This window comes from Oryza sativa, chromosome 9 (genome assembly GCF_034140825.1).
Source record: "Oryza sativa Japonica Group chromosome 9, ASM3414082v1".
NCBI lineage: Eukaryota > Viridiplantae > Streptophyta > Magnoliopsida > Poales > Poaceae > Oryza > Oryza sativa.
Genome location: NC_089043.1, coordinates 8,882,242 through 8,893,917, shown reverse-complemented (window position 1 = coordinate 8,893,917; position 11,676 = coordinate 8,882,242). Strand labels below are relative to the sequence as shown.

Sequence of the window (11,676 nt, the reverse complement as noted above, 5' to 3'; positions counted from 1 at the left end):
ACATACCACATTTCTTTCTAACTATACAACCTTCAATATACCTTTATAGATTTTAATAGTAGTTTATCTCTTAACACTAGTCCATACTATTAATACTCCCTTCATTCCAAAATATAAGTCACAACCACCCTTAACCCAAAGACCAAGAAATAATTATTATCATCTTGTAGTTTGGATCATCCTAATAAATACTAATACATGCATCCAATAGGATTAGATAACATGAGAGTGGAGGATTTAAAAAAGTAATACTTTAATGGAGAAAATGCCATAGTTAATTGCATACTTGCATGTATGCCTTATATTATGGAACATCTAAGAAAAATGGTTGCGCCTTATATTATGGAATGGAGGGAGTATTATTTAAAATTTTAAAAATATTTATAAATTATACTTTATTTTATATAAAATGAGCTAATTATATACGTTGATATTTGTTTCTATTAGAAGTTGAGTTGGTTTTTGTGTTCCGAGAAAAAAATGTTTCCGTATTCATGTCCGATCAAATTCGATTCTTATTCGTATTCGAGATAATGCATATTTGTTTCCATATTCAAGCTATCCGTATCTGTTACTGTATCTGGTAAAAAAATATAAAAACTAATACGATATAAACATTATTATCTATCCGTATTGGCTCCGTTTTCATCCCTAGTTTCGGCCCGCAGGCCGCAGCATATTCCTCTCCTCCCCGTCTGTTATAACGGTGGCGTCGTCGTTGGAAGGGGGCACATTCGAATCTCACCAAAAACCAGCGGAGGCGGAGCAGAAAACAGCAGCCAAGGAATCATCCATCCATGGCCAACGGGCTCCCCAACCCCCTCCTCACCGCCGACGCCGCCCGATCCCTCGTCGACTCCGTCGACGCCTTCCTCTTCGACTGCGACGGTATTCGATCCATCATCGTCTCGTCTCCTTCCCTTCTTTTTTTGGGGGAGATTTCTTGGGTTTTTTTTTGGGGGGAGTACCTGTTCGATTGTGAAGTTGTGATTAGGGTTGTTGTTTCTGTTGCTCTCCAGTAGTAACTTTTGTTTGGTTTGGATTGCAGGGGTGATTTGGAAGGGGGATCAGCTAATCGAAGGGGTCCCTGAGACTTTGGACCTCCTGCGGAAAATGGTTTGTGCTACTAGCGACAACATTTGCTTAGTTCGTTGTATCCTGCTAGCTGTGATTAGGGTTTTGTTTGGTGACTGGAATCGTTAATAACAGTAAATCACAGTTACAACTTACAGCTGCTTTTCTTGTATTCTGTTCATTGTTTTATAAACTCACTAATCGGATGGATCAAAGTACATCAAGACTGTGAATAGGAAAAGAAAATGATATGTTTCTTCCTAAGTTGCTGATGTTTTTTTTTAAAAAAAAGAAGTTGTGAATTTAAAGTTGCTTGTGTAATTCATAGGATACCATCCTGAGTGAAATCTTTAGCATAGTCCAGAGCACCGTTCAGTTATAGATAAACTGGAAGAATTAAGACTAAGAACTAAATTTGTATTTGTTTTCTTCTTGGCACACCAAATTTGACCTTGATGTAAGACTAGTCTTTGGTTAAGAGAAAATAGATCTCTATTCCATGACTAGGGGATGAAATGACTAATACATATGGCTGCGTTCTGTAGTGATTACCTATTTGGTATTTTGGATACTCTGTAAGATGAAGGAAAACATCAACTTCTGCATACTATGTATTTTTGCTGTTAGCTACCATAGTTACGGAAGTACATAAACATTGTTTATAATACATGAAAATGATAAGTAGAAGAAGCTTAGAGGAATGATCTGCAATGGCAGGTTGAATTACAGGAAAAGCAGAAAAAGGGTGGAGGAGAAACGGAAGAATGTATATAAAAACAGCAATATTACCTGTTATAAACACCTTTTTTCCCTTGATGATGCAATATGGTTTTGCTTTAACATGGCTCTAGTGCTAATTATTTGAATAAACTGGAAGTTTTCTGTATAGACTGTATATAATTATGAGTTATGACATAATAGGCGGGGCATAACATAATCCATCATAAGTCTTTACTGCCTTTATCTTGGGCATTTAATATGAAACTTAGAACACTTTCTGAGAACATCACTGTATTTAGGTTAGCTCATAAATACAGCACCAGTCCATTATACATAGGTTAAGTAGATGATTTTATTGCATTGACTTGGTGCAGGGCAAGAAATTAGTTTTTGTAACGAACAACTCTAGAAAGTCGAGAAGACAGTATGCGAAGAAGTTCAGAGCACTTGGACTTGAAGTTACAGAGGTAGTTTCTATACATCCAGATTCCTCTGATGATAGTTTCCTGTATCATGATTATTTGTTACGTAGTACTCCATAATTGTTATCTTCTCTGCAGGAAGAGATCTTTACATCATCATTTGCAGCAGCCATGTTCTTGAAGTTAAATAATTTCTCTCCAGAAAAGAAGGTACCACTAATTCATACCACCTCCATTCTTTTTATTCGAAGCCCTGAAATACATGTGGTCAACCTTTATAAAGTTTGACTACTGACATGTTTGAAACTATTTAGATTTTTTAATAAAATGTGTGCCATTAGATTTGTTATTATAGATGCTTTCACAATTTTATAATTTTATTATCACATCTTAATGTAAGTTTATAATAATTAATGGTCAAAGTTGCATCTTGAAGATTGTGAAAGGTCAAAATGTCAGGCAAAAAGGAGCAACTGTACCAAATATTCGAATTTAATATTTAGGTATTTTTTTAGTCTACTTTCAATCTGCTTTCTAGACATGGTGTTGAATATCTTCTGTACTAACAGTTACTCCTACTAATGTTTTCATCAAGAAAAAACTATTAAGGCACTTTAACAAAACATTGGCTTAGGAATAGTGTAACACATATATGCAGGAAGCTTCATGACAAAAAGTGACTCTCACATTTGTTATTCCGTTCTACTTTCTGAGCCTTTTTTCTTGCCAGTAACACTGTTGGTGTGACAGCTTTGGTTATCACACCACCGGACCATCCTCATGAGCAATGGTGTGGCGAGGCCAAACTCTTGCCACAGCACGACTTCGCTCTGGTGCAGAGCTGTGTTGCTATGCCAGCTGTAGCCTGTATGCTACAGTGGCACAGCAAAAAGGGTTTAGATGTTGAAACAAGATGCACATGTATTTAGTCTTAAATTGTATTAGAAAAGGTTAAAAAAAATAAGTGCATAGTTTGTGTGTAGCTGTGTGCTAACCTCCAGGTTGAAGTTGTCTATACAATAATACAATATACACTCAATAAAGTCAATTTTAAGTTGTGATAAGCATTAACTATGATTTGACTGATAAAAGTACCTCCACAGGATTAAGAATTGGTATCTGCTAAAGATATTTAAAAGACCATTTATGCAAGGGACAAATAGCGATGGTTGATCTTACCATGCTACTTAATTTATGTTAGTGTACCACAAAACAGTGGTTTTTCATGTATTTTGTGCCCTTGTTATCACTCGTGTAATACTGATCAAAGTTGAAACTTCTCTTCTTAAGGTTTATGTTGTCGGTGAGGATGGTATTTTGGAAGAGCTCAGATTAGCCGGTTTTGAATGTTTAGGTGGCCCGGTAAGATAAGCATGGCATCCTTACTCCTTCCCTTACAAATTAGGTAGATTTTCCTTATTCCATCTTCGGTTCATGTTTGCAGTGGAGGTTCCTCTTATTTCACTATGATATTCTATTCTTGGTGCATCTAATGCTTCCTAGAATTTTGACTTGTAGCAGGTCTCCTCTATGTACCTAACACTGATGATGCATCAGCATAGTTCTAATGCTTGCATTTGTATGTATCTCCTATGCATTGTTATATTGAGTCTTATTTTTCTAGCCACCGGTGAAGAAGCTATAGTAATTAGTGGGCCACCACAGAGGATATATGCTTGCCGTAGGCCACGTCCTATGGTTTGAAAGTAACAGACACAGCATCACCAGTGTTGTTGAAAATAAAATGGGCCAGAAGTATCCACACAAATTTTGAGTTTCTAACAGCTGCAGTTGGACTTGGATAAATATTGTAGTCAGTGGCCAGAGGAATGCTTAAATATTGTAGTCACATAAGCATGTTTCTTAAATGTAGCATGGTGGATTTTCCTTTATCCATCTTAAGGGACAGTTGCTGAATGACTGAAAACTGAAATTCCCCTTCCAGGGATATCTTACCATATTTCACCTTCCCATTTAACTAATGATGTTTTCTACAGGAGGATGGCAAGAAAAACATATTGCTGGAGGCAAACTTCTACTTTGAACATGACAAAAGTGTAATATCAAAACCTCTTTATCGGAGTTTTGATCTTATGTAGATCAGTCTGAATGTAATCATGCAGACTAAGCTTAATGAAATATCTATTCCAGGTTGGAGCTGTCATTGTTGGACTTGATCAGTACTTCAACTACTACAAAATGCAGTGAGGCCTCTTATGATCTTATCCTTTTGTTTTAATCTTATCTTCGTTGTCAATCACAACACGTGCTTGTTTCAGTTACCCATATAATGTACCAAATTTAACCTTTGCGCCTTTCCCTTCTACAATGTATTAGAGGTTTACTTACTGGCAGATCCATGAGAAAGCTGTGGGGTTAATGGACATCAGAGTATCTTTTACAAAAAAAAAGAAAAGAATTCTGTACATCTTTTAAGCTTTTAAGCATAACCACAGGATATGTGAATCGTTGACGCCGATTGCCCTACTGGGTAAACTGTTGAATGATCCCCACTTGTGGGGAAATGGCACACAAATAGTTCAGGCCCATTGGTCTTTTTCCCCCTCCTTTCATTCTTTGTGTGTTGGATGCACCACTAATTTTACAACTGATGGTTAAGATTTCTATCCTCCCTAGTACCTTCACAAGTTTTGTAGTACCTTTTGCTTCCTTTTCTCTTTCCGTCTGTAGCTTCCCCTCACCTTAGTAGAATAGCTTAGTATCACTTGGAAGTTACTAATAGCTGTTTGCATGATTGTCAAGAGAATATTCAGGACATAAGAGTTGAAACAAGAGTCAGCAAGAACACTATATTTCTACCAAGCATTCTGTTGATATGATGTTTTATTCACCTTGTTAATAACTTGGAGTGTTTCCAAAGTTTTCAATTATTTTATGCAAAATGAAAATTTATGCCTAAATTTAAAGAACAAGTCCATTTTTCATCCCTCAACTTTTACGGACTCTGAAAATCAACTACTAAGCTGTTTGAAACACAATCTTGAACAAGCAGAACTAATTCATTTGGGTACTTCACCCATTCAAAAGTGGATGCTACATCGTGTTTTGTTCCCAGATTTTTGGGGTAAAATTTTGCTTGGCCACTGCCTGCGTTCTTCTGCGGCTGCTGAGGTCTACCCTGCTTTACTTTTCTCTGGTCTGATGGCAATGTGGGAGGCATGTGGTTATAAACCATGAGCGGTGGCCACAACACCCTGCTAGCTCCGTTCACTATGCTTCCTGTGGGACTAGCTTTGAGGTCATTCCATATGTCCGGTTAGTCATTCCTTGGCCTTGGTTCAATTCTCGCTCCTTCTGCTCAGAGGAGGAGGAACAAGTGTTAGCAGTAAATAATGAGTTGCCAGGGTGAGGAGCTTTCCCTAACCAGTGGGCTCTTCCATTATTTTTTTGTTTTGTATCAGCATGGCAAATCAGCAAATGTTGTCTATTAGGATGCCACATAGCATAAAACCACCGTTAGCTGAGTAAAACCGGGGTGATTTTAAGTGAAAGGGGCGTTTTGACCGGTTTTAATAGTTCAGGGATGAATGGTGGGCGGTCTTATAGTTTAGGGTGTTTTCTGGACCAATGCAATAGTTCTGGGTTGAAATGTGGGTTTGCTCCTTTCTTGATCGTTTGCATCTTAATAATTAAATTAGTTTAATAAAACATGTTTTAATAGGGATTTTTGGAAAATTAGTTAGTTCTTACTTTGTTAGCATAATAGCAGTGGATAATTTATTTGGTTTAAAGAGTTAAGGGAGGTAAATCACCGAGACAAGAGTTAATGGTGGTCAAATAAAAAAAAAAACCCTTATTTACATAATAGTTTGTTTGACAGAAATACTAAAAAAAATGTTAATTTGGTCTAGAGTCTAGACATGAGAAAGTCTAAATAACCAGCTGAAAAATCTCTCTTACATTCCTCCTTACTTGCTCTTCTCTCTGCTCTTGAACTCCACAGCCAAATCTTGTACAGAGCCCTTCTTTTCCCCTATTCAATCTCTCCACAAATATGGATTCGTTGGCACTGCAGGCATCAGGTCAAATGGACACCTTGTGGTCAGCAGTTGCTAGCTACTATATGTTCTTGATGTCGCTGGTGGTACAGAGTGATGGCTCAGCAAGCAAATGGTGTAGGACAAGGTGCTGCAGGAGAAAAGAGGGAGTGGGGACATGGACAATTTCAGTTACTCCTGATTCCGGTTGCTGCCAGTGATTTATTGATTGCAACAGTCAACAGATTATTGTTGTATGGAGAAACCTAGTGTTTGTTTCTTAGATTTATATTTATGGCCATGGAGTTTTTACACCCTGCAAGAACAGAAATAGTGACCACCCATGCAGAGGGAACTGTTTGTTTTTAATCAGAACATTGGAATTTTGTCTATACATTATACAGGACAACACATTTTTCCTAATACATAGTTTAATTAGTATATCTAAACAAAGATTAAAAACAACCACCTAAGCCTATGTCCACTATTTTCTCAATGAAATTTTGTAATGATCAAATCATAATGCTACTCTTGCAGGTATGCGAGCTTGTGTATTCGTGAGAATCCAGGCTGTCTTTTCATTGCGACCAACCGTGATCCTACTGGTCATATGACATCCGTTCAAGAATGGCCAGGTTTGAATTTATTGAACCATGATCCTACTGGCCATTTTCTTTATTGCTTCATTTCCTGATCACTGTAAGTAACAGGAGCGGGAACTATGGTTGCTGCTGTTAGTTGCTCTGTGCAGAAAGAGCCCATTGTTGTTGGAAAACCTTCAAGCTTTTTAATGGACTTCCTCTTGAAAAGGTTTGTGACGTACACGAAGAAAAGTGGCATTTTGTTAGTCATTCAAGCATTTGCATTATCAATTCTTTGCAACAGAAATCTAGAAACCTTCTAAGATTGTTTAAATGTGCACTGACTAAACAAATTGGCAATACCGACCAATTTAGAAAAACAAATCCATGTAACCTACATGAGGGTTTGCTGTGTGGCTAATAACTAGAGATAGGATACCAACTAATAGGCTCATGCAATTCATTAGTTTGGATTTTTTTACATGATTGGTGGGGTTGACAAATGACAAGTAAGTCATATTTGTGAATTGTTGTTAATAGAACTCCAAGCCAGAAACATATATTCATTTTTTTTCCGATAATGGAAGCTTTATTAAAAAAAAAAACTCAATCAAATACACCAAGATGATACATTCTAACTGAGCCCACTCCCGGCCTCTGTATGAAATGCACATAGCCACAAAACAGGACCTAACTACACCCTCAACACAAAACAGGGAAATTACTGACTATCAAACCGTAGACTAGATCGAAAAATTCCTGTGCCACCTGATCCAAACGCCGCAATACCACCACAATAGTATCCTGAAGACCCGGTTTGTGGAGGATGGACCAGGTGCGTAGCCATCGGGCGGCTAAAGCAATAATCTGCAAAGGAGGAAAGACACCATCTTGTTGTAAAAAATGACCCCGTTTTTGCTTAGCCAAATGGACCAACAAAGAGCTGCTGCACCCATCAAAAACAGATTTCTCATGTCTTTAGGAACACATGTAAGCCAACGCCCAAACATCTGAGTACCATTTTGAGGAGGTTGTAAGTTAGAAGCCATATGAATAACGGACTAAACCAAACGAGTAACATGACACTAGAAGAACAAATGTTGGATGGAGAAACATATATTCATAAGTATTTGTTTTGGTTGGAGAAGTGTTCTGTTAATATGGTTTTTATGAAAGTGTTGTGAATTTTTTTTTAAAGTAAAAGTGCTGTGGATACTGCATTAGGCCTCAAATTCTCAATTCAATTAGGGTTTGGTTTGCTTCTGTTTGGTAGCCTATCTCCTATTAATTGGTACGCAGTAGTATCACTATCACCTACTAGTTAGGAAGTTGTCCTTTGATCAAGTTTTTCATTAGGGCTGCCGCTAAAAAGTCCTGACAAACCTGTTGATTTAATTGAGCAAAGAGCTAACAAAATCGTACACATATTTCTTCTGTCCTCCCTGCGGAGATCTCTCCATCTTCTTACTATGCCCATAAGATCTAGTGCTATTCCTCCCATCCCAACGCCCATGGACAATTTCATAATGTTTCATCCTCATTAAGAAGACAAGACACACAATGATTTCGTTTTCCTGTATTGATTTACAGTTACTGCTTAGAGGTCACCTTTAAATCTTTATTACTCTTTGAAATGCTGCAGCTTCAATTTGGAGACATCAAGAATGTGCATGGTCGGTGACAGACTAGACACTGACATACTATTTGGCCAGAACACTGGTTGCAAAACACTACTTGTTCTGTCTGGTGAGGAACTTCTCTTATTATTCCATATGTGTAGAAAAATCTTACCCCTTATGCCCAATCAAGTCTCAAATGCCGTTTGGACTTGCATTATAATCGCAGGCGTGACTACCTTACCAGAACTTCAGGACGCTTCAAATACTATCCATCCAGATCTTTATACAAACAGCGTATATGATCTGGTGGGATTATTGCAACAGTAATCTTTGATTTGCCATTGAAGATACAGTTCTATCAGTTCTGCCTGCCCCCACCAGAACTCTAGGATGCTTCGAGTACCACCTATCTAAAAAATAACACCATATATGAATATATGATGCAGTTGGGTTAATTGAGCTGCCTTCTATTCTTTGGGTTAGCTGATTGATAGCAACCCTGACCTCTATACTACTTACAACAAATTTAAGTGCTACCATTTTGAAGTCAATTTCACAGCCCCATACATGTAGATTGCCATTGGCACTGAGGTACAGTTGTCAGTCTTGAAACTTATATGGAAAATAAAGATGCATGGAGTCCATTATGGTTTGCCCTTGTCTTCCCAGTCTACAACGGACTTGCTATAAGTACGTCGTCAGTTTTTTTTTTTGTTAAAAAATACTTGAATTTTTGGCCATTAAGATTCGGGCTACGCAGCAGCAGGGAGTCGATTGCTGATCTGAGTCGATTGCTGACCTGCTCAGTCGTAGAGAGCTCCTAACCAACCGAGCACAGTAGTTGTGTTGACTCAAAAGCCAAAATTATATTAATATTCAAAACGAAGCAATTACATGGTCCTTGCATATGCAGTTACACTGTAATTACATTCTATCCCAGTTACACTGTACTTATATACCAATCACATTATAGTTACATTGTGTTTATGTTGTAATTTTTACTAGATTGGAGTATTATATAGTGTTAATTATATGGTTTGACAAATAAAGTATGTACTACTCCCTCCGTCCCTAAATATAAGGGATTTTGGTGGGATGCGACATATTCCAGTACAACAAATCTGGATAGGTTTCTGTCCAGATTCGTTGGACTAGGATATGTCACTTCTAACCAAAATCTCTTATATTTAGGGATGGAGGGAGTAGTTCCTAATTAACGTGGAAGCTCACTACTCACTACTCGTCTTTTGGTAAGGATTAGAGATTGACCAAATTTTTGGCTCCGTTTTGTGTCGAAAGATACAACGACGCTATGGACGCTATGGATCAGATGCTCGATCTTTTAGACTAAAATCTAACGCTCTGTCTTTCCTTTTATTTAGCTGCCTATGTGCATGATTTACTTTAGTTCTATCTCTTAGCTCAGAGCACTTACCACACATGCTCTCATCCTCTCAGCTCAGAGCACTTACCACACATGCTCTCATCCTCTATCTTTAACAGACTTAGGTTGTATTTGGCGCCCCTTTTTCCCAACCCATCTCTCTCATTTTCCACACGCACGCTTTTCAAACTACTGGTGCGTTTTTTTCAAACAAGTTTCTATACGAAAGTTGCTTAAAAAATAAAATTAATCCATTTTTTTTAAAATGGTAATACTTAATTAATCACGTGCTAATGGACCGTTTCGTTTTCCGTGTAGAGGAGATGGGTTCCCAACCCTGATGAGCGAACACAGCCTTAACAGTGTATGCATCCATCTAAAGTTGTTTTTTAATTAAACTTTTAAAACATTTTTTTAACTACTTATCTGATCTGTGAACCAATTGCACTGTTTTATTTGTTGTAATTAAATCTTCGCAACAAGATCTCACACGTTTATGTTTCGGATGAAAAAAAAATCATATTATTATAATTTTAGTTGAGACATATTTATATAACACATGAAACATCGACTTTATAACTATTGAAACATCACAAAGTATTTATTGAAATAATGCAACATTTACAAATGAAGAAATGTGCAACATAGTAGAAGATGAGTTGAAACATTAAACCAAAATGATTGAAACATGTATATATTTATAATCATATGATACTTTCTTGTAAAGATTTAGTTGCAATAAATACAACGGTGTAATCGGATCCCAGATTGGATAAATAATTTTGAAGGTGCGCTGTTGTGCATGATGCGCTGCATGCAGAGAAAGATCATATGCATGCATGATTTATGATAGAGGAAGCCCGAAAAATTTTGGCGTACATGCAGTATGAGTTGGGCATCCGATTTTTCTTTCCATATCGGGCGCCCGATTGTAAGCATTCTTTCGAAAGATAACCTGTTGTTGAATATTTTATTTCTAGTTCTTTCAAATAAAGAATTCTAAAGCAAGACCCAGGACTTTGGATAGTGGAATACAATATTATAAGAAATAGTAGTGATGAAACTTTTTGTTTGTGGAGGACGGGATATGTAGGAAAAGGTGTACGAGAACTTAATCCTACGAAAATCCTCCTATAAATGAAAGATCCTAAAAATCGTTTTTTTACAGAGTATATATAGTTTAGCATTAAATAGATCGGTGGCAATGGTGTATGGCTTTCTCTCTTAATTATTTTTCCATTACGTGCCCTTTTGCAGTAGATGTGCATCAAGATGTCAAGATTGATGTTTTTTTTTGATGTTGTGTCAAGATTGATGTGACTAGTAACTGAAGTGAATACTATGATAGTTAGGGATTTAATTCATGAAGTTCGACACATCAAACTCTTGCTCCTTACGGGGCATAGACGTATGGGGTGATTCAGGACTAGTTTTCGAAAATGGAATCAGCCGGTCGAAAGAAATGAAAACGAAAATGGAAATATTTTTCGGAAACGGAATAAAAAATAATAATAGCAGTTTTCGTCGGAACTCGGAATCGGTCGGAAACTTTCTGAAAACTTTCTCGGAATTTCCGACATTACAAAGTCCATAAAACCTCCTGTGTACAACCGGCCAGCCCAACACACTAGTACTAGCAGTAGTCACTAGCCCAGCCCAACACTGCAACACACTAGTAACTAGTGTACTACTGTCTAGCCGGCCACTAACTAGCCGAGAGAGCGAGAGACAGAGCCGCCGGGTGAGGATTTGCAGCGGCGGCGGCGACACCACGCGCCGGATCTGGCGCTGCCGGCCGCCGTCCCCTCACGCCGTCGCCGTCTCGTGCCACCGCCGTCAGCCCGTCTCGCGCCGTCCCGGCCATCGCCCCCCACGCTT

At 37.9% G+C, this 11,676-nt stretch overlaps 1 protein-coding gene across 1 annotated transcript; it reads left to right on the top strand.

Annotated features, from left to right (window-relative positions):
• The first annotated feature begins 730 nt into the window (after positions 1-730).
• LOC4346547 (phosphoglycolate phosphatase 2) lies at positions 731-9,066 on the top strand. Its single transcript, XM_015757049.3, has 11 exons — positions 731-888; positions 1,049-1,116; positions 2,169-2,261; positions 2,355-2,426; positions 3,507-3,578; positions 4,214-4,273; positions 4,368-4,420; positions 6,752-6,849; positions 6,925-7,024; positions 8,438-8,541; positions 8,641-9,066. Exons 1-11 carry the CDS (start codon positions 798-800, stop codon positions 8,739-8,741), a joined length of 912 nt encoding a protein of 303 aa, XP_015612535.1. The 5' UTR covers positions 731-797; the 3' UTR covers positions 8,742-9,066.
• The last annotated feature ends 2,610 nt before the right edge of the window (positions 9,067-11,676 follow it).